The 22,932-nt window shown below is 45.8% G+C and overlaps 2 protein-coding genes across 3 annotated transcripts in view; one reads left to right on the forward strand and one right to left on the reverse strand.

Moving 5' to 3' along the window:
* The window catches only part of NBN (nibrin), a 62,106-nt gene extending 51,724 nt beyond the window's left edge, over nt 1-10,382 (reverse strand). Inside the window, exons 1-4 of one of the 2 annotated variants that reach the window (XM_034763238.1) lie at nt 10,223-10,382; nt 6,314-6,444; nt 4,607-4,755; nt 1,567-1,726 (exon numbers count right to left, since the gene is read on the reverse strand). In XM_034763238.1, the coding sequence (XP_034619129.1) occupies nt 1,567-1,726; nt 4,607-4,755; nt 6,314-6,444; nt 10,223-10,265 (483 nt within the window). In that variant the 5' untranslated portion in view covers nt 10,266-10,382. Of the gene's footprint in view, nt 1-1,566; nt 1,727-4,606; nt 4,756-6,313; nt 6,448-10,222 lie in introns of both variants that reach the window. The other variant, XM_034763237.1, reaches the window with a different exon arrangement.
* Nucleotides 10,383-19,594: 9,212 nt separating this feature from the next.
* Nucleotides 19,595-22,932, forward strand: part of DECR1 (2,4-dienoyl-CoA reductase 1) — a 38,098-nt gene continuing 34,760 nt past the window's right edge. Inside the window, exon 1 of the mRNA XM_034763240.1 lies at nt 19,595-19,753. Coding sequence (XP_034619131.1) covers nt 19,682-19,753 — 72 coding nt within the window. The 5' untranslated portion in view covers nt 19,595-19,681. The remainder of the gene's footprint in view (nt 19,754-22,932) is intronic.

A 22,932-nucleotide genomic window follows, 5' to 3' on the forward strand; every position in this document is an offset into this window, starting at 1 on the left:
GCAAAGAGCCAAATATGCACACATATGAGCGTATAAAATATACAATAGCTTTATGTCGAAGTAGCTTGAGTCAGCCAAATTTTGTAGTGCAGACATGGTCTTATCTATATAAATGTCTAATGAAAGCATCCAGAGTGACATTACATAGGATTTTCATACGAACTAGAAATGACCTACATTCTCATGTTTGAGGGTAGAAACTAATCTTTAACTACAGGTTAGGAGGAAACTCCCACCTCCCACGGCTAGATTATTCCATAACCATTCACTACAGGGTTTCTTGCACTTCCTCTAAAGTATCCAGTTCTGGCCTCTATCAGATAAAAGGATAATTAATATTATGGACTGCAACCCTAAGAGTATGGTATAGTACGGGGCGGGCAAACTTTTTGGCCTGAGGGCCGCATCGGGTTTTGGAAATTGTATGGAGGGCCGGTTAGGGGAGGGGGTCGTCGCCCGGCCCCTAACAGCCGCCCCCAGACTCCTGCCCCATCCAACCCCGCCTGTTCTCTGTCCCCTGACCGAAACCCCTCTGTTCCCCCGCCCCTGACTGCCCTCCGCTGCCCCATCCAACCTCTCCTCTCATTCCTGATGGCCCCCCCCGGGACCCCCGCTCCATTCAACCACCCCTTCTCTCTGTCCCCTGACTGCCCCGGGAACCCCTGCCCCCGACTCCCCCCCGCCGGCCCATCCAACCCCCCCTCTCATTCCTGACTGCCCCACCCAGGACCCCTGCCCCATCCAACCATCCCTTCTCCCTGTCCCCTGACTGCCCCCCGCCGCCCCATCTAACCCCTCCTCTCATTCCTGACTGCCCCCTGGGGCCCCTGCCCCCATTCAACCCCCCTGTTCCCCGCCCTCTGATTGCCCCGACCCCTACCCACACCCCCGCCCCCTGCGCACCCCCCAAAGCCCTGTCCTCTATCCAACCCCTCCACGCTCCCTACCCCCTTACCGCGCTGCCTGGTGCACCCGTGATTGGCGGCGCTACAGCCACACCGTCGGCACTGCACAGCACAGAGCACCGGATCAGGCCGGGCTCTGCAGCTGCACTGCCCCAGAAGCTCACAGCCCCGCTGCCCACAGCATTGCGCTGGCGACGGAGCAAGCTGAGGCTGTGGGAGAGGGGCTGGGGGCTAGCCTCCCCAGCCGGGAGCTCAGGGGCCGGGCGTGGCCCACAGGCCATAGTTTGCCCACCTCTGGTATAGTAACAACTATGTTCCTCTGATTCACATTTAAATGGTCTGCTTCTTTTGCATTTTCAAATACCACAGCGAACAGAAAAAATAAAGCCCAGAAAAATACATCATGCACAAAAGTGGATGACAATTGTAAAATATTTTAACTGCTATAAACAGTTCAGACTCTTCTGATTTTAGTTAAATGTTCATATTGATTTTGTTTTTAAGGACTCTTTACTTGAAAACAATTTTCCTAGGTGAAAACATGGCCTCACTGAAGTCAATGAGAATTTTGCCACTGACTTCAATAGGGCACTAGGATTTCACCCCATACATTTTCATGTTGAAGTCACAAAATATATTAATATACAGAAACTCAACCTACCTTAACAGTAACTTTCACTGATATCATGACAAGATGAGTACATTCTTCTGACCAATCATTCACAACAAGGCCTCCAAGCTGCAGAATAGCTTGATTTAAAGCAGTTTTTCCAGAAACTTCTAAACACGAGGAGCAGACAATCAAAGGTTCATATTCTACTCTGCAAGGAACAAGTTACAGAAGAGAATTGTCTAAATTAGGGCTGTCAAGCGATTAAAAAAATTAATTGTAATTAATTGTGTGATTAAAAAAAGTAATTAATCATGCTGTTAAACAATAATAGAATACCATTTATTTAAATCTTTTTGGATGTTTTCTACATTTTCAAATATCGATTTCAACTTCAACACAGAATACAAATTGTACACTTTATATATATATTTTTTATTACAAATATTTGCACTGTAAAAAAACAACAGTATTTTTCAATTCCCCCACTACAAGTACTGTAGTGCAATCTCTATCATGAAAGTTGAACTTACAAATGTAGAATTATGTACAAAAAAAAACTGCATTCAAAAATAAAACGTAAAACTTTAGAGTCTACAAGTCCACTCAGTCCTTCTTGTTCAGCCAATCGCTCAAACAAGCAAATTTGTTTACATTTGCAGGAGATAATGCTGACCGCCTCTTGTTTACAATGTCATCTGAAAGCGAGAACAGGCATTCGCATTGCACTGTTGTAGCCAGCATTACAAGATATTTACGTGACAGATGTGCTAAAGATTCCTATGTCCCTTCATGCTTCCACCACCATACCAGAGGACATGCGTCCATGCTGATAACAGGTTCTGCTCGATAACTATCCAAAGCAGTGCGGACTCACGCATGGTCATTTTCATCATCTGAGTCAGATTCCACCTGCAGATGGTTGATTTTCTTTTTTGGTTTCCGTAACGGAGTGTTGTTCTTTTAAGACTTCTAAAAGCATACTCCACACATCGTCCCTCTCAGATTTTGAAAGGCACTTCAGATTCTTAAACCTTGGGTCCAGTGCTGTAGCTATCTTTAGAAAGCTCACATTGGTACCTTCTTTGCATTTTGTCAAATCTGCAAAGAAAGTGTTCTTAAAACAAACAACATGTGATGGTCATCATCCAAGACTGCTGTAACATGAAATATATGGCAGAATGCGGGTAAAACAGAGCAGGAGACATAATTCTCCCCCAAGGAGTTCAGTCCCCAAAAAAAAAAAAAAAATTAAAAAAAGTTTTAATTAAACGAGCATCATCAGCATGGAAGCATGTCCTCTGGAATGGTGGCCAAAGCATGAAGGGGCATACGAATGTTTAGCATATCTGGCAGACGGGGTTGTCTGGCTCACTGGGTCCCAGAATGGACTCTGCTGAGGGATCCCATTCTCTGTACCTACAAGCTCTGTTTTAGACCGTGTTCCTGTCATCTAATAGACCTCTGTTTTACTGGCTGGCTGAGAGTCACGTCTGACTGCGAAGTTGGGGGTATGTGCAGGACCCTTTGGCTTCCCCAGGACCCCACCTGGGTGGACTCGCTGTGGGAAGCGCACGGAGGGGCATATGCTGAATGCTCCAAGGTCAGACCCTGGAGGTGAAGCCGTGTGAGCTTCTTGCCCTGAAGACAGTCTGCTCTGAGGAAGAGGAAGTTCCCCAAAGTCCTGACTGGCTCTGTGGGGAGCAGTTCCAGAACATCGCCCGGGGACTCTAACACCATGCTGCCCTGGATTCCTCCAAAGATGGAGCCAGACGAGTCCTACTGCCACCTTGTGCATGAATCACCTTTCCTGAGTCACCTGCTGCCTCAGACGAATGGGAGTTGGCAAGGATGTTATGTGACTCCCTTGAGGGTCACAGCAAAAAGTGTTTGGGAACCTCTGTGCTAAGACACCTCTTGAAAGTTTTATATTTTGAATACAGAGGTGTTGATTATTGCTACTAACTTATGCTTACTCTGCAGTAATAAGTTATTTTCTTAAAAATTATTCTCCTTAACCTCTGAGGACAGAACAAGTAATGGGCTTAAATTGCAGCAAGGGAGGTTTAGGTTGGACATTAGGAAAAACTTCTTGTCAGGTGGTTAAGTACTGGAATAAATTGCCTTGTGAGGTTGTGGAATTTCCATCATTGGAGATTTTTAATAGCAGGTTAGACAAACACCTGTCAGGGATGGCCTAATTATTACATAGTTCTGCCTTGAGTGCAGGGGACTGGACTAGTTGACCTCTCGAGGTCTCTTCTAGTCCTACGATTCTATCTTCCAAGACTGTATTGTACATTGTTCTTTGGCTTAAAATTGTTCAACTTTTTGGTGCTAAAGTCATGATTGTATATGGTTCTAGGACATTAGTTTCTGAAACATGTTTCAAATATATTTGCTAAATACGATATAGTAAAATAGCTTATTGTTATAAGAACTGAAGAGTGCTGTTTTGCTACAAACTAATGACGCTGGTAGCACTAAGTCCGGTAGGAGTCCAATTTAAGAGACGAAGCCAGCTTCCAACTTCCTTTAACACTGATTTAACAGTCATTAAAAAAAAAAGTTATCATTATCAGTTACTTTATTTCTTCCTTGAGTACCACTGTATATTTATGAGGAAAAGCACTGCCTTGCCTTACCGCTTAAATCCAAGGCTGTGTAAGAGTCAGTTCCTTTCTCTCTACATCACTAACAGTGGAAGGAGACTCTGCCAAACTTCATCTCACCCCTCAAACTTTATTCCTCTTGTAAATGTTCATGGATGTTTTAGGAACAGTTTTATTAAATAGGGTTTTTATTCTTTGTTTGGGCTAATTTTAGGACACTTAATGTTTATGATGCAGAGTCACTTATGGGCTAATCTTTTACCACAAAAGGTTTCAATGTCAATTCACAGGAAGAACCTTCTACAAGAATGTGGCCTGAACATATATATCACTTTATTTTCCTTCTTTATAGAAATTTATCACTATTTTCTTTATTCTTTTACCTCCTTAAGTACACCCTGTGGTACTATTTTTAAAAATTAAAACTGGCAGCTGCAATTTTATTTCAGCATTTCAGAATCAATCCAACTAGTTCTCACCTGAACTTGCTTTCAAAGACTCCAAAATTGACTCTATCACCAGACTTCAGAGTTCTGGAAGTACCATTCAAAACTTTTTCTCCATTAACAAAGGTACCATACTTAGAGGTGTCTTGTATTATCAATTCAGGGACTGAGAGAGCTTGACTCTGAAAATGAATATAAATTTGTCAAGTCTTATTAGGTACTCAAAAAAATATCGTATATTGTTACAGAACAAGAAGCAGCAAATGTATAAAATGAAAGCACATATTATGAGATACTCTTATTACGGTCCTAAAAATATACAGTATATTGGGACAAATATGTTAGTTATGCAGTTCAAAGTTTATCACCTGCTTTCCATGAGAAACAATTGAGAAAAAAATTCCCCATAACTACTTAAGAGAAGTAGTATTTTTTGCATTCAACTTTGTTTTGCTATAATTCACTACCTCTACCTTCTGTTATATGGTACTCACGATACCAATGCATCTGTACCCATGTATCAATATCAGGATGTGCTATTAATGCTCAGAGTGATGTTGGGGTGCATTTCCTACCACTACAGATTTCCTTTTTAGTAAATCTTTGTGAAACATTGCTAATTTTTTTGCCTTCTCTGTGATCAGTCTAGAAGCGATGGAGAAATGTATATAGCTATTCTATTACCTTTAGAGTTTGTAGATATTCATAAGTATTTGTTGTGGGTCAGAATTAAAGCTCTACTTCTGCAACTTAATGCATGCAGGTGGACCCTGCACACATACAGAGCCCCGTTGACTTTAATGAGCCTCTGTGCTACAGCTAGGGTCCACTACTGTACGTCAAATTACAGAACTCCATTCTAAGGTGACTTTTTACATATGTGATAATCACCCAAACAAACAAACCATAGAGGTAATTGAATATTCACATTCAAATACCTTAATTGATGTTTCCTCTTTACAATCCTTCCTCCCCCAATTGTAATGTTAGTATGTAACTTACATAAGGGTTATATTAATCACAGGAAATAACAAGAAAAGTGTCTCTGTGTGGGACAAACCGCATCAAATTTTGCTCAGTTACATAAGTGAGACTCACCTACCTCAAGAAGTCAGTGGGAGTTAAACCTGTGTGGCCTTAAAGGGTATGTCTACATAGCAAAGAAAACCCTATGGCTGGCCCGTGCCAGCTGACTGAGGCTCTTGGGGCTCAGGCTGCGGGGCTGTTTCTTTGCTGTGTACACTTCCAGGCTTGAGTTCCCACCTTGCAGGGTCCCAGAGCTCGGGCTCCAGCCCAAGCCTGGAAGTCTACACAGCAATGAAACAAGCCCCATGGGCCAGCAACAGGTGACATACCCAAAGACACAAGTTTGGAACACAAAAAGCGAAGTGAGTCACAATTCAATACCGAACCTTATGGGGCCTGTCTATAAGGGGAAATTTACTGGTATAATTACACCAGTATAATTCCCCGTGTGGGCATAAGAGTATCCACAGGGGGAATTATACCAATATTATTACAGCGCTATAATTTTGTTGGTCAATTTCCCTGTGTAGACAAGCCCATAGAAATATTCAAGAAAAAGATAGCATGAGTCTAGTGCCACCCGAAAAGGTAGGTTTGTTGGAATAAACTGGAATTGATTTCAGATTGAAGCACATATATTAAAGGTGGGGGAGTATCCCTAAACCCGGTCAGTTTTAGGTCATATAGCCATAATGTAGTAAAGTGGATACTTACAAGGTTAGTTTCAGGGTGGGTGACAGTCAGAACTGCATGACTTCGACTGATCGACTGATCATCCTGAATTAAAATTGCACAGTTCTTGCGTCCAACAACATACTCAGTACCAACCAAAAGTCGATATGGCTCTGCTGAGAACAACAAAATTAACAAATATTTAACAGCAGAAAAACATAAGTACTTGTGAGCCATCTAAAAGCTTTTGCCAAGATATAACCAACTCAGTCCTGTAATCTAGATGTATTGGGCAGGATTGGAAGTGCAATTTTATTTTACAGCTACATTTTTTCTCTCACTGGCTCCTGTACACTTGAGCTGGACTCACTGTTGTGACAGAAAAAGTAGTTCATAGTTCTGAGGCAATCTTCCAGAGAATAAAGTGCATCACAGTGCTAACAAAAACAACTTGCATTACTACTTACAGGAAATATACAGTACCGCTTTTGGGAACCATTAGGTTTTATGTGGAGGAAAAAAATGTATCATACTGCTATTCCAGAATACTATTCAGAAAGACAACTAGCGAAAGAGATTCAGATGAAAAAATCCTACCACTTTTTAATTGAATGCTGGATGATCTACAAGAGAAATCAAACCATAGTTGATAAATATCCACTCCACTTTGACTGACTGTTCTATTCCACTCTTGGCATTTGTCATCTAGACAACATGATGGCACAATCGCATACATTTTGAGTGAACTTGAAAAACATGTTCACCTATTTGCCAGCAGAAAGAAACTTTTCCTGATCAAGATGGATGAGTAAAGGGGGTAAAGCACCAATTTCTACAGAACACAAGCTTTCGTTTAAGGAAAGAGTCACTTTATAGCCCTTAGGGTGTTACCTGTGCAGGTAACTTTCAAATATGACAGTAACAGTGCCTCTGCTGCTGCTCATCACTTCCCTAAGGAGCAGTAGAATTACTAAAAAGATTCTACTCAGTTTCACTGCACTACTTAGAACCCTGTTGCTAGTATTAAAATTAACCCAAACACACTTACTCTGGGGTGGTTTGGGAAACTAAAAGCAGCAGCACTTGTAGGCACTGACATTGTTTATAGGGGAGGAGGACCCAAAAAAAAAAAAAAAAGAGAGAGAGAGTAGAAAAAACTCCCTTCTGTATGTGATAGCGGCCAAGAAAATGGAGATTCTTCCTTCAAGAATGAGGACCTCCATCATGTCAGTCACCTTCCAACTGGAGACTGATAGAAAAGATGAAGCCCAAATTATACAGCTAATAAGAAGAGAAGTGACTTGCCAGTGCCAAAACTGCACCCGATCAGCCCAACACTTGCATGTATGCAACAGGTGCAACTGAGAAAGTGAGACCCCCAGCAATTTGACTTCCACCCCTGTATTTATTCCCTAGATACTTTTAAGACTGCCAATTTGGGAAATACAGTACCTTATACATGTATTTTATTGGTTTCTGGAAGATTGTAGAGCATCTCACATCCAAAACCCAATAAAATGTAAGATCTGAGCTCCTCAGGACTCAATTGATAGGGTTAAAGAACATACCTGACCTCAAGGCCATATAGTTTCAAGGATCAATCCTATAGGATTTGAGTCAGAATTTGTCCAAATTAAAGACAAGTCTTTCTTTCCTCTGCAATTTTAAATTTCCTAATATTATTATATTCTTCCATAATCAAAGTTAGAATGCCTAGTTTTAATTACACCAGTGAATTACCAAGAACTTAATTTTCTGGGGAACCTAAATTAAATTAATTTGTTTTCAGTCTCATTCCTAGTGGCAAGTTTTCACAACACACGTACCATCACCAAAGCAGATTCTAATTGTCTCCCTCATTGGCAATTTTAGTCCTTGTCTACACTTGTTGGTATAACAAACAACTATAGAGGAGTTCTTTTGCCAGTATGGCTTATACCAGTTCCCTGAATAAAATCTACAATAGCGCTTTTTACTAGCATGGCTAGGTAAGTTAAGGGTATGATTCTTTTTCTACACTAACTGACATAACTATGCCAGCAAAACTTTCTAGTACAAACCAGTCCTTAGTCAAGAAATCAAAGAATGAACAGGCATGAAGAATAAATGATCCCCCTGAAAAATACCCTAGCCAGGTCAGGGATGAGGCATGCAAGAAAGATAGTTCCACCACACACAGGCACTGCAGCTACCCATGCTGCATGTATTCTACAACTTGACGTTTCTGGAGCCTACATGCCTCCATCTATTTGATATCTTTTTCAAGCAATAAAATTCAGATCATAGTGAGGAAAGAGGATGGACTATTTTCCTCAAAAATTTATTTAAAAATTTAAAGTATTGTTTCTCCCCAAAACCTTTTCACATTTTAATTCAACTGAAGAAATTTACCCAGCCTATCTCACTGTACAAGATGAAGTAAAACTTTTTCTCGTAAATACAATTGCTGCCCTCAGTTAAACTATCAGCTAACTAAGCAGTATAACTGAGGCCACAAGACTGTGTTCTACAAAAGTTTTAATCAAATTCTTGCACTGTCATTGTAGCCCAGGTAAAGTTCCTGCTCAGAGCAGACTCAAATGACACAGTGGTTAAAAAAAATAATTCTGGCAGCTGGCATACACTAGCTATATGTTGCTGATGTTATTTAATATATTTATTAATGAAGTGCAAAGGTGGATGAAGTGCAAGGTGGCAAAATTTAGGATGGTCAAAGTAAATAAAAAGTTATTTTGGATATGCAAGTATATAGATGGTTAAGAAAGTCTGGAGGGCCCTGACAAAGCTGGATAGCAGAGAAAGTTCATTGTTGACACATACAAAAGTAATGCATATTGGAAGGAATAAATTTGAACTCCTCATACAAAATACAGGGTTCTAAATTAACTTTACACACTCAAACAAAAAGACGCATTGTAGACAACTCAAGGAAAACCTTTCCCAAACACACAGTAGCAGTCAAAAATACAAACGAACTGCTAACCTGCATAAAGAATGACAAAAAATAATAACTGGAATATTACATAAATCAATAGCACAACCCCATTTAGAATATTGTGATCAGTTCTGGTCACATCATCTAAAAAAAAAAGAAGGCTTCAAAGAAGTGATGAAAATGATCAAAGGCACAGAAATAATTTCATATTTAAAAACCTCAAGAGTAACTATATAGGGATGATAGAGACAAGGTGGATGAGGTAATAACTACACTGCATATTTAAAGATGAGACATAAGAGGGGTCGTGACACAGGAACATAAAATAAATGGCAAAGAGAAAGCAAATGGAAGTAAAAGGTATGTTTCTACATTCACTCCTATACACACCCTCACATAATAAAGGGGGAATTGAACAAAACTGAAAAGGCAATCACATTAAAACAAGTAAAATATATGTTTTAAAGGAGGCATATTTAGCCTGTGGAACTCATGGCCACATGCTATCATTCAGGTGACTAAATCAGGCACTGGTACGGTTAGGAGACCATGCAGATTAGACTCAATTTAAAATCCTTATTTAAAGGGGACACAGACACTGCAGTGCACCCCTCCCCCGCCAGCAGGGGCTGGAAGCCCCGCGGGCCCCTCACCTGCTGCACTCACACACTGTGGGGGTTGAAACAATGTGTATAGTGGGGGTGCTGAAAGCCACTGAACGACATGGAAAAGCCTCTATCTGATAGAACCCACTTCAAGCCAAGGGGTGCAGCAGTAGCGCCCCTAGTTCCAGCAACTGTGACGGGGGGGGGTGAGGGAAGGTTCCCGGTACTGCGCCCAGGACCCCTGAGTCGGCGCCGCCCCATTGCCCCACCCGCAACGCAACGTGCCCGCCGGCCTCGGTCCCAGTACCCGGGGCGGATTCCGCCGGGCAGCGGGGCCAGGTGGGAGCCGGCAGGAGCCCAGAGGCCAAGGGGCTGGGGGGTAGGGAACACGGCACTGCTGCCAGCCCGTACCTGGGGCAGGCGCGGGCCCTGCCGCTGACACCAGCTTCCACATCCCGGGGGGGGAGGGGGGTAGACACCTCCGACCTCCTCAGCCGGCGCCGCCCGCTCCGCAATCCGCGAGCGTGTCCTGGGAGGGGAATAACAGCTACTTCCGCCTGCTGACTGCGCGCAGGCGCGGCGACAGGACGGACGCAGGAGGGGAGGGAAGAGGTTGCACCGCTGCTAGCCGGAGTACGGGTGGGGGCAGGGGACACTCCACTGTTGCCAGCCCAGAGTCCGGGCATGGTTGGAGGTACACTAACACATAAGGTAATCTCACAATCAGCAACTGAACTGTTGCCAGCCCAAGGTCAGGTCATGGGGGGAAGGAGGGAACGCTGCACTGCTGCCAGCACACCCACCTTATGCAGGGTTATGAAGAGACTTGCTATAAATGATTCTTTGAATTAAGTGTTGGAATTTAGAATATGATTATTACTATTAAAAGACTTATGAGAGGGACTCAGAGGTCTGGGAATGGATCCTTTCTCCTCTGCTCTGTGACACTAGTTTGAACTGCAACCATTAGCTAGTGTCTGACTGAGTCTCTGATAGCACATGTGAAATGAGGTTGGAGTTTTTGTCTAGTTCCTAGCAATCGGGCATCCTTATCACAATACTAGCCTAACAATTTTTTTTTTAATGTGAATGTTTACAAACAATACCAGAGCTCCCATCCAATGCATTGGGCAGTCTTGATAATCCTATATATCTAGATAGATAGATACACACACAGAGAGAGACACATAAGTTTCCCCAAACCAAATCAACCCAACATATACATAAATATAATAGAAATTAATAACCCCCCACTCCGACCCTGCATGTGCACACACAGAGACTATCCTCAGAGTCCCATCTCTACCAGCTCTACCCAACACCTTACAGGCAATGTTACAGGGGGAAAAGGTGAGCCTTGCAGCACATTCTGAGTAACAGACTCAACTATCAAGGATCTGGAGAGGAAGTGGTTTCGACAGGTCTGAGGTCCTACTGAAGAACATCCTGCCAATTGTCATTACGAGGAACAGACATGTAGTTACAAAGGAGATTGGGGGTAGGACAGACTGACAACCATTACAGGGGAATATCAACAAGGTACAGTCAGTGCACTCCTTTTATAAGAATCATATCTGTCCTGGATGATTTAATTCTTACAAGTGGAGTATAGGTTAGTATAGGAATGTTTTTATCCCAGTGGTTTTGATTCTTTCAGTGGAATATAGGTTAGTATAGGAATGATTTTATCCCAGTGGTTTTGATCACTATACATCAGGGATCGGCAACCTTTGGCACGAGGCCCATCAGGGAAATCCGTTGGCAGGCCAGGACGGTTTGTTTACCTGCAGCGTCCACAGGTTTGGCCGATCACAGCTCCCACTGGCCGCGGTTCACCATTCCAGGCCAATGGGGGCTGCGGAAAGCGGCGTGGGCCGAGGGATGTGCTGGCCAGGTAAACAAACCGGCCCGGCCCGCCAACGGATTTCCCTGACAGGCCGCGTCCAAAGATTGCCGATCCCTGCTATACATGGTTGATTCTTATATCAGTGATTCTGATAAATGGAGTGCACTGTAGTAAAAAAGTTGGAGAAAGGAACATGCCCCATTCATCCTCTTGCTCACCACCAGTCTATACTGTGCATCGTTGACTTGGCAACCTTCTTGGCAACCTCAGCAGAGGCCCAGGATTGAATAGGCGTAGAGTGTGACCTCTTACCTCTAGATCAGTGGTTCCCAAACATATTCCGCTGCTTGTGCATGGAAAGCCCCAGGCGGGCCGGGCAGGGGTCACTAGCTGGAGGATTCTCTGCTACTCAAAGTCTCTAAACCACAGGATTTGGGGACTTCAACAGCAGAGTCAAGGGAAAGGGTTGGGACGGCTTTGTGGCCTGCATCATGCGGGAGGTCAGACTAGATGATCATAATGGTCCCTTCTGACCTTAAAGTCTATGAGTGTACTTGCCACATCCACAGGTTCGGCCAATCGCGGCTTCCACTGGCCGCTACAGGCCAATGGGAGCTGCTGGAAGCAGCATGGGCCAAGGGATGTACTGGCCGCCGCTTCCAGCAGCTCCCATCGGCCTGGAGCAGCGAACCGCAGCCACTGGGAGCCGCGATAGGCCGAACCTTCAGATGCAGCAGGTACACAAACCGGCCTGGCCTGCCAGGAGCTTTCCCTGCACAAGCAGTGGAACAAGTTTGGGAACCACTGCTCTAGATCCTTCAGGTCAGGGAAAAAATGGACTCAGCTTGTCAGTCAGTTGTATCTTTTCTGTTGATAAATGGAAGACTTCAGAATTGTTCATTCAGCATATTTCACCAGCAATAAAATTCACTTTTTTTCTTTTGTAATATTGTTTCTACTTATCTTACTGCTTTTTATCTTGTAAAAAGTCTTTTATTATACTCTTTTTATAGTATTTGCTTTAAATAAACAATTAAAATTTCATGGCCAAAAAGCACTTTACCACATTTAAAGCCACTACACATGGGGATTAAATAACATAAAGAGAGAAATATGGAAATATAGTTCTTACCTGAAATCTCAGCAACTTTAGTACATGAAAGTGGAGTACTTTTGCTGCCTCATTACCCATTTCCCTTGCCAGGAAATTAATAAATATATTAAACAGGATTGAGTACAGAACCTTGAGGCACTCCACTGTTAATCTTCGTCATGATGAAAATTAACCATCTACTCTATGCTTTGTCTCCTAGACAGTTTTTGATCCATTAAAATGTTGCCGCTCCTACTACTTTTTTAGTTGACTCTTGTATGGGACCTTATCAAAGGCCTTTTGTAAGTGTAAATAAATTATGTTGACTGGTTCTCTATCCATCACTTTGACTCAGTCAAAGAATTCTAATAGACTAGTGAGACATAATTTTTCTTTGCAGAAATAATACTGGTTAGACCCTGTAATACCATGCTCTTCGGGGGGAGGTGGGAAGTATTTTTAATTATTATTTCAATCAATTTTTCAGATACAGATGTAGGACATACTGGTCTATAATTCCCCTAGCGCATTTGCCACCCTCCAATCCTCTAGAACAGTGGGTGTTTTAAATGAGAATATGCATATTTGTGTTAACAGCTCATTTTCTTCACACTTAACTCTTTCAGAACTCTTGGATGTAACTCATCTGGCCCTGATGATTTATTACTTTTTAAAATATGCATTTATTTCAGCACCTCCTCTTCTCACATCATTCTCAGAGAGTAACTCACCTTTTACCAGAAAAGAGCAGGTTCAGGATAGGAAGCTCTCCAACATTCTCTTCAGTGAACTGATGCAAAGAAATCATTTAGCTTCTCAGCAATATTCTATCTTCCTCAATGGCTCGCTTTAAGCCGTTGTGATCCATTTTCACAGGCTTCCTATTTTTGCTATACAGTACTTAAAGAATCACATCTTTGGCCTAGCCTGGATTTCATGTATAGTTTGTAACCAAGTATTACAGTATCCTGTTATTTTTTGTCATGCCACCAAGTTTCCATAATGCTTATTATATCAGGGTCTGTCCATTGCAATGTATTCTAGTTCACCTATACTTCACAATAGGGTGGGACTCCTTCTTGATCCTTGCAAGTACATTTACAGTGTTTGACTTGAAAGGAAGGAGTAGAGCCACTGAAAAATGATTCAATTATCCCTTATTCTAACATACAGGGCTTGTCTACTCTTGAAACCCTACAGTGAGGCCTTGGCTACACTGGCGCTGTACAGCGCTGCAACTTGCTGCGCTCAGGGGTGTGAAAACGCCCCTCCCCCCCACCCCCGAGTGCAGCGAGTACAGTGCTGTAAAGCACCAGTGTACTCAGAGCCTGCAGCACTGCACGCTCGCTCGCAGCACTGCAAGCTATTCCCCTCGGAGAGGTGGAGTACTTACAGTGCTGCGAGACAGCTCTCGCAGCACTGGCAGTGAGACTACACTCGCGCTTCACAGCACTGCCACGGCAGCGCTGGGAAGTCCTGAGTGTAGCCAAGACCTGGCACTGTAGCACTTCAGTTTAGACACTACCTATGCTGACATTCTGCCATCAGCATAGGTAATCCATCTCTCCGAGGTGCAGTAACCAGGTCAATGGAAGAATTCTTCCATCAATCTGGTGCTGTCTACACAGGGATTTAGGTTGGCTTAACTACATTGTTCAGGGGAGTGTATTTTTCACACCCGAATTATGTAGTTGGGTTGATCTAATTTTCTAGTGTAGACCAGCCCGTAGTCAATGTATCAAATATAGGTGACATATATAAAGGAACAAGTGTGGATACCTTATCTTCTTCTATGATTAGATCAGCAAATGCACTTTCTTTAACATACCCAGACTGAATAGGGTCAAGGAGATTTGAGAATCCCAGATTCTAAAAAAAATTATTTGCCACAGTTATCTTTCTCAATAACTGATGTGATACAGGTAAAAAGTTGGCAAGATTGAGGACCCTGACAACTTGCATGCCCTCAGGGAGGCACTGATAGTCTCCTGTGAGAACTGACCCAATGTTTTCTTATTGCCTACTCAAGTTTAATATGAGAGATACAAGATAGGTGAGAATATTTTTTTACTGGAAATAGACGAGCTCTGTGTAAGCTCAAAAGCTTGTCTCTCTCACCAACCGAAGTTGGTCCAATAAAAGATATTACCTCCCACATCTTCTCTCTCTCATATTCTGGAACCAACAAGGCTGCCACAACACTATACACCAGTCCTGCAGGACGATCAATTGGCTTTCTTATCAGCAAATTCTGCCCCTTAAAATGGATGGGAGCAAGAGACTGTACTAAGTCTGTCTGGATAAAATCAGTAGAGCCCTGCAAATCTGCGGACATCCGCTTTATAGCCATGTACCATGTTTGCGGATCAGATACAGATATAGATTTTGTATCCGTGTTGGGCTCTAGAAATCAGCTACTCAGAGGGAAAGTAGGCATGGGAGGCCACTTTGGCTGCCCCACCAAAATATCTCCTGCTGCGGTGGTGGAAGGAGAACAGGTCACCGCAGGCTGAGGCCTTGGCTACACTTGCACATATACAGCGCTGTGAGTTAAACCTGACTTCGTGCAGCTGAGTAGGGAAAGCGCTGCAGTTTGTCCACACTGACAGCTGCCCAGCGCACTGTCATGGCCACATTTGCGGCAATTGCAGCGCTATTGGGAGTGGTGCATTATGGGCAGCTATCCCACAGAGCACCTCTTCCCATTCTGGCGCCGTGGGTTGTGGGAAGGGGCGTAGGAGCGGGGCATTCTGGGTCCTGTCTCAACGCCCCGTGATGCATCGCTTCACATCCCAGAAATCTCTTTGTTTCCATCCACCTTTGGCGCCATCTTTCAACGGTTTCTGTACAGCGCAATCTGTCTGCAGGAAATGGAGCCTGAACTGCTGAGGCGTATGCTGACGAGCCTCACCAGCACGTCACGTTTGGCTGTTGAACTATTCCTTAAGATCCAAAGTGACAGTGAGAGTGAGGAGTCCGACGATGCTATCGAGCCGTGTAACGCGTATGACACGAAATTGCTTGTGGCATTCACGGACATGCTCAGCACCATGGAACGCTGCTTTTGGGCTCGGGAAACAAGCACCGAATGGTGGGATCACATCGTCATGGAAGTCTGGGATGACGAGCAGTGGCTGCAGAACTTTCGGATGAGAAAAGCCACTTTCATGGGACTGTGTGAGGAGCTCGCCCCCACCCTGCAGCGCAAGGACACGAGATTGAGAGAAGCGGATGGCTATTGCAATCTGGAAGCTGGCAACTCCAGATAGCTACCGGTCGGTCGCAAATCAGTTTGGAGTGGGAAAGTCGACCGTTGGAATCTTGTTGATGCAAGTTTGCAAGGCCATTAATCGCATCCTACTCAGAAGAACCGTGACTCTGGGTAACGTGCAGGAAATAGTGGCTGGCTTTGCACAAATGGGGTTCCCTAACTGTGGAAGGGCGATAAATGGGATGCACATTCCTATTCTGGCACCACCCCACCTAGGATCCGAGTACGTTAATCGGAAGGGGTATTTCTCTATGGTTCTCCAGGCGCTTGTGGATCACCGTGGGCGTTTCATTGACATTAACACAGGCTGGCTCGGAAAGGTGCATGATGCACGCATCTTTCGGAACACTTGGCTGTTCAGGAAGATGCAGGCCAGGACTTTTTTCCCAGAGCGGAAGATCACGGTAGGGGAAGTTGAAATGCCCATTGTGATCCTTGGAGATCCCGCTTACCCGTTAATGCCGTGGCTCATGAAACCCTACACAGGGAGCCTTGACAGCAGCAAGGAACAGTTCAACTACAGGCTGAGCCGGTGCCGAATGACTGTGGAGTGTGCCTTTGGCCATTTAAAGGCCCGCTGGCGATCTCTGTATGGGAAGCTGGACTTGGCCGAAAACAGCATCCCCGCGGTTATATCCAGGTGCTGTGCCCTCCATAATATTTGTGAAGGGAGGGGTGAAAGCTTAACTCAGGAATGGACCTCTGAGGTTCAACACCTGGAGGCTGAATTTGCACAGCCAGAGAGCAGGGCTATTACAGGGGCCCAGTGCAGGGCTGCAAGGATTAGGGATGCCTTGAGGGAGCAATTTGAGGCTGAAAACCAGCAGTGATATCTGGTGCCCTGCACGGGAGTGAAGTGCAGTAGTTCCAATCTTTAGGAATCAGTGTTTGCTAAGCAGACTTGCAGTGCCTGTTTATTTCCTGTGCTAAGGAGTCTTTTACTTTATGCAATGATAAAGAATGTTTTCAAAGCCAAAAAATCCATATATTGAAAAGAAAAAAAATTATTTATTGAAAAGAAACAAGGGGGTGGAGTGGGGAACGGTACAATCACAGATTCGTGTATGTCCTGTCTGGTGTGCTGTGCAGTGAGTGCTGCACTTCAGGATAGCTATACTGCATGGTGATGGGGGTTGAGTGCAGAGGGTAAGGGTCGTGGTTTTCAGGGCTGGGTGGTGAAGATACTGGTGTTGGAGGCAGCCGGCGGCATGAAGAACATGGAAGTTGGGGAAAGTGGGTTGGAGGTGACAGTGGGGCACAACGGAAAGAGTTTTGGGACAAGGGCTGTAGAGGGGGTGGCGTTTGCGTTTGCGGTACTGCTCTTCTTTCTGCATGGCTACGACCTCCTGGATAGCGTCTGCTTGGCGCTCCAGGATGCTTATAAGCCGATCCGTGCTTTGCTGCCGGTGCTCGGTGCTTTGCCGCCGGTGCGCTGCATTTTCCTGGCGGATCCTGCTGCTTCTCTCCCTCCAGTTCTGTGCTTTCTCATTCTCTTTAATAGATTGCCGCATCACTTCTTGCAGCATGTCTTCTTTGCTTTTTCGCGGTCTCTTCCTGAGTCTTTGCAGTCTCTGAGCAGGCGATAAGAGGGACGGCTGAGGTATCAAGGTTGATGCAGCTGTATAGGCAAAATGCATCATTTAACAGAGGCAGCATTGTTTATACTAGAGTAATGATTTTCCCCACACTTAAGGAGTAGAAAACACACAGGGTCTACACAATAGCATAATTTTCCTGTCCGAAACAGAGCGCACACATCCCACGGGAGCCTCAAAATGGTGACTAAGGGGGACTGATTGTTTCAGGGCTGCACTATCCTCTGGGTTTCTGTGCCTTGGGGAGAGCCAACAGCTTCAGGGGGCACCTACACTGAACGCTGTCCCAACATTTTCCACAGGAGTTCGTCCTGAACGATATCTCGCTGCTGAGGGTGACCTGGGAAGCAAGGGAGGGTCTTCTACTGCAATGCAGCTTCCACTCTGGCCCACATGCAGCTTGCCTGTGTGCAGCAATGGTCCCCCCGCCCCTCGCGGCACAGTGGCGCAGACACGTTAGCCTGGCTGGGACAAGGACCACAGTGGCTCTCCCGATAAACCTGCGCAAGCGCATTGCACACGTTCTGGATGAGACATTCAAGGAGATTACCAAGGCCGATCCGTGATGTGATAAACCACATCAATCCACTATTCCGCATCTAGGCATGCATGCCTAACCCTCCTCTCCCAAAGAGCCCGCACCAAAAAAATTCCTTCCCAAAAAAAAACCCCGCTTACCGGGAACCTGCTCTTCTGTTTGTCCTCCACCAAGCACCGGCCGCTGCGACTGGCTACCTTCCTCCTGGCTCAAGAAGAGCTCCTGGCTGCATGGGTCCAGGGATTCCGGGGTGTCTCCATCCGGCCCACCACCATCACTCCCGTTTTCCTCCTCCTTCTCCTCCTCCTCCCTTCCCCCCCACCGGCTCTGAAGTGTCCATGGTGGTGCTCGGAGTGGAGGTGGGGTTAACCCCAAGTATCGCATCCAGCTCTTTGTAGAATCGGCAGGTCGCGGGGGGAGCACCCCAGCAGCCGTTTGCGTCGCGGGCTTTGCGGTAGGCATGCCGCAGCTCCTTCACTTTAATCCTGCACTGCAGGGCGTCCCGGTCATGGCCCCTTTCCATCATGTCCTTTGATACCTTCCCGAAGATATTGTAATTTCTACGGCTGGAGCGCAGCTGGAACTGTACAGCTTCCTCCCCCCAAACACTGATGAGGTCCAGCAATTCACCATTGCTCCATGCTGGGGCTCGCTTGGCACGTGGAAGCATGGTCACCTAGAAAGATTCGCTGATAGCACTCCACGCCGGGCAGAGCAAACAGGAAGGGGATTTTTAAAATTCCCGGGGAATGTAAAAGGTGGGTCACATGGTTGATTACCCGAGGCCAGGGCAGTAGAGTTTGAACTGATGACCAGAGTGGCTAGAACAGGCATTGTGGGATACTGCCAAATAATTCTGGAGGCCATTCACAGCGCATTGGGTGGCCACACTGGCACCGCAGCGGCAGTGCAATACTCGCTATTTCTCTCGGAGAAGTGGAGTACATGCAGCGCTGCAAATGCCTTGCCAGTGTGGACGGGGAGTGAGTTACAGCGCTGCAACTCGCAAGTGTAGCCAAGGCCTGAGCCTCAGCCTGTGCCTGTATTAGAGAACTTGTGTCTGTGGGTAGACATGGTTGGGAGTGGACAGACAGGCGGACACGAGGCTGATCCAGTCTACGTCAGGCTGCTGCTAGCTACCTGGGCACCGCTGGCGCTTAAATGGGTAACATTTCACCAATAAGTAATAATTATCGGTAACGGGTGAAAAAGGGCGCGCGCCCCAGTGCCTGCGATCCCTGCTGCCCTCGCACGGGCCCAAGCCTGACCCCGTCTCCGCTAAGCCGCTGGGGGGGAGGTTCAGGTTCAGGCGCGCGCAGCCCCAGCGAGGGGCAGCTCCTCCCCACCGCCCTGGAGCGAGCACGCGGCTCTCCCTCCTTTCCGCCCCGCGCAGGCGACAGGAGACCAGAGGGGGCGGAGCCAGGGCTGAGCTCAAACCCCGCCCCTTCCGCGTGCGCCCACGGTCCCAGGAGGAGGGCCTCACTCTAGTAGTTCGGCGGAGGCCGGGGGTGCGGCAGCGTTGCGGCTATGGCGGTCCGGGCAGGGTGCCGGTGCGGCCAGTGGGCTGGTGTGGCCGTGCGTTTCCCTCCCACGTCGCGGGTAAGGCGCCCCCCTCCCCGCTCCTGCGGAGCTCCCGGCCGGCCGGGGAGTCGCTGCTTCTCTCCCTTCCTCTCCCGCGTCTACGCAGCCGGCCCGTGTCACTCCCGCGTCTCCACCCGAGCACAGCGTGTCACCCCCCCCCGCACCCTCAGGCCGCCCCCCCGGCCTGGGCGCAGCGTGTCACTTGCCCCCGCACCCACGGGCCGCCCCCCTGGCCCGGGCGCAGCGTGTCACACACACACACACCCTACACCCACAGGCTATCCTTGTGGCTAGTGCACAGTGTGTCACACACACACCCACAGGCTGTCCCTATGGCCAGGGCACAGCATGTCACACCCCGCACCCACAGGCTGTCCCTATGGCCAGGGCACAGCATGTCACACACGCACCCACAGGCTGTCCCTATGGCCAGGGCACAGCATGTCACACACGCACCCACAGGCTGTCCCTATGGCCAGGGCACAGCATGTCACACACGCACCCACAGGCTGTCCCTATGGCCAGGGCACAGCATGTCACACACGCACCCACAGGCTGCCCTTATGGCCAGGGCACAGCATGTCACACACGCACCCACAGGCTGCCCTTATGGCCAGGGCACAGCATGTCACACACGCACCCACAGGCTGCCCTTATGGCCCAGGGCACAGCATGTCACACCCCACACCCACAGGCTGCCCCCATGGCCCGGGGCACAGCGTATCACTCTACTCCCACAGGCTGCTCCCATGGCCCGGGGCACAGCATGTCTTTTCCCCCGCACCCACAGGCTGCCCTCATAGCCAGGGCACAGCGTGTCACACACACCCTGCACCCACAGTCACACCCCACACTCACAGGCTGCCCCCATTTCCCGAGCACAGTGTGTAACGCCTTCTCTGCTGGCACACATCCTACCCCCATGGCTAGGCAACAGTGTACCCTTGCTGTCTTCTGGCACACACATGCTGCCATTGTGGCCGTGGCATGGGGTAACCCATCCCCATCTTCCATTCTCCTTCCCCACAGGGCACACTGTATAACTGTATCCCAGGAACCAGCATAACCCAACTCATCTCCCCTCTCTCTGGATGCAGTGCTAACCCTTGCTCCATTTTCCCCTTAAAACACAGTAACCTCCAGCATTTCCAGTCCCACCAAATGTTTAAAATAATCATGAGATTCGCTTATAATAATGAAATTTAAAAAAATAAATAAGTTTTGGTTTCTTTTTATTTGCCTCTTGGTTTCTTAGCCTTTAGGATGCACTTGCTTAATTGTTTCATGTTTTTCTCTGCCACCTTGAGGGCTAGAAATTTAGTTTTTAATTAAAGTTGGGATTCTCATGTAATGTCTTGATTTCAATAGCTGCTAGGGCTTTAGAAAAAATGCCAACAGATATCATGAGACTTGTGATAAAATTGTGAGAGTTTACAATACTGGAAACACACTCCATTTCTCTCCTCTCTCCTCCAGGAACACAGTGAAAGCCCTCCATTTCCTTCTCTACCAACCCAATATAATTTCCTTAGGCAGAGTCAGCTTCACCTCACCATACATACATGGTGTAATTTTTATCCCCCTCCTCCCAAGCAGTCAGTGAGTGGAACCTTCCATTCTCTTCCAATAAATATTGCTGGTGCAGAGCAAGCCTTTTACCAACCTTTGGTCTTGGGAGCAGTACTATTCAATACAGTTTAACTAAAATAGCTTACGTTTTACAGTCAGAGCAACAAAATAGATTGGTCTGTTTACTTATGGTACTTTTGCAGACCATGTTTTGGAAGAGTTTTGTCCAGACGCAGCACTTACTGTTCAGAAAAGACTTGCTGTGTTATTCCTACAAGTGGGGGTAACGTCATGACTTCTCTGCCCTCCTCCTTCAGTTACCTAGCTTATTTTTAGCTTGTCCTGGGCATGTTTTCAGCTTAGTTTGATTTTTTAACCCATGTTTACACGTGGTTGTTTGTACTGGGGTAGCTGACTGATGTGATTGCACACTGGTGGAAACCGCTTAATGTAGACAACATTGCATTCACCCATGTAAAAAGTGACTTGTATCAGCCCAGTTTCAAACTGAGGAAAACTGCACTAAATGCATGCAAATTATGGTTTATACAATTGCAGTGTATCTACACTAGTGGCTGGCACCCGTGTCCCAATATAGAACTGAGTATTAGATTTTTTCCAGCCTAAAACCATTGTGGTTTGTGACAATTCCCACTACTGACTCCTCTGAACAACTTTGCTGCTCTTGTCCTATAATGAGCCTGTTCTGTTCTCCTGCCCCTAGAAATCAGCTGTATATTTGTCTTTTACTAATACATATTTTTTGCTGCTGTGTTCAGTCCTTTACTCTTTTGACTCTAATTTGTTTCTAGTTTTTTTTTTTTTTTTTTTATTGGATTTTTTCTTTAATATGCCACAGTTAGAATTCCAGTGTTGTACCTGTGTCCTCCTTTGACTCTCCAAGTCAGCTGTCCATTCAGAGGGTCTGTCCTGTAACTTCTCAGCCCCTTCTGTAATGTGCTCAGTATCTTGCTAGATCAGAATAGGCAAGGCCAGCTCTGACACAGGGAAAATATATAGCTGCTCAAGCATCCTGCTCTCTTTTATTTTAGCCGTTTTTTCTTTGTCAGCCTTGCTTGCAAATCTCACTTGAAGGACCAATCAGATCTCTATAGAACAGTTATATAAAGTGCCTACAAGTCTATGTATCCCCTGAAAACTTTGCACATCGTTTTAAAACCATAAATGTATTACTGCATTTAAATAAAGAAAGAAAAACACGTTTATTATTTTGTGGCAAATGTACGCACCTGATTTGTCAACTTATCAAGCAAATAGTAATTTTACTCTTTCAATGCACTTTACCAGGGTGGATTATTCCTATTTTAAAGACTGTACAGCTGAGATACAGAAATTAAGTTTCTTGCTAATGGTCATATAATGAGTCAATAGCAGGCATGGAATAAAAATCCTGGTCTTCTGATTCCCAGTCTCCTGTTCTAGTCCCTATATGACTGTCTCCCTTAATAACTTCTCTCTTAGATTTTTTCTGTGTAACTTTTGTAATGCTAATTTTGTCTGATTCTCTGTATAGTCATTTAAACTCTTATAGTCCATTTTTGCGTGGTCTAGACCACATAATTTCAAACTACTATTTCATTTATCTTCACACTTCCGCTACATCTTAC

This window comes from Trachemys scripta, chromosome 2 (genome assembly GCF_013100865.1).
Source record: "Trachemys scripta elegans isolate TJP31775 chromosome 2, CAS_Tse_1.0, whole genome shotgun sequence".
Lineage (NCBI taxonomy): Eukaryota > Metazoa > Chordata > Testudines > Emydidae > Trachemys > Trachemys scripta.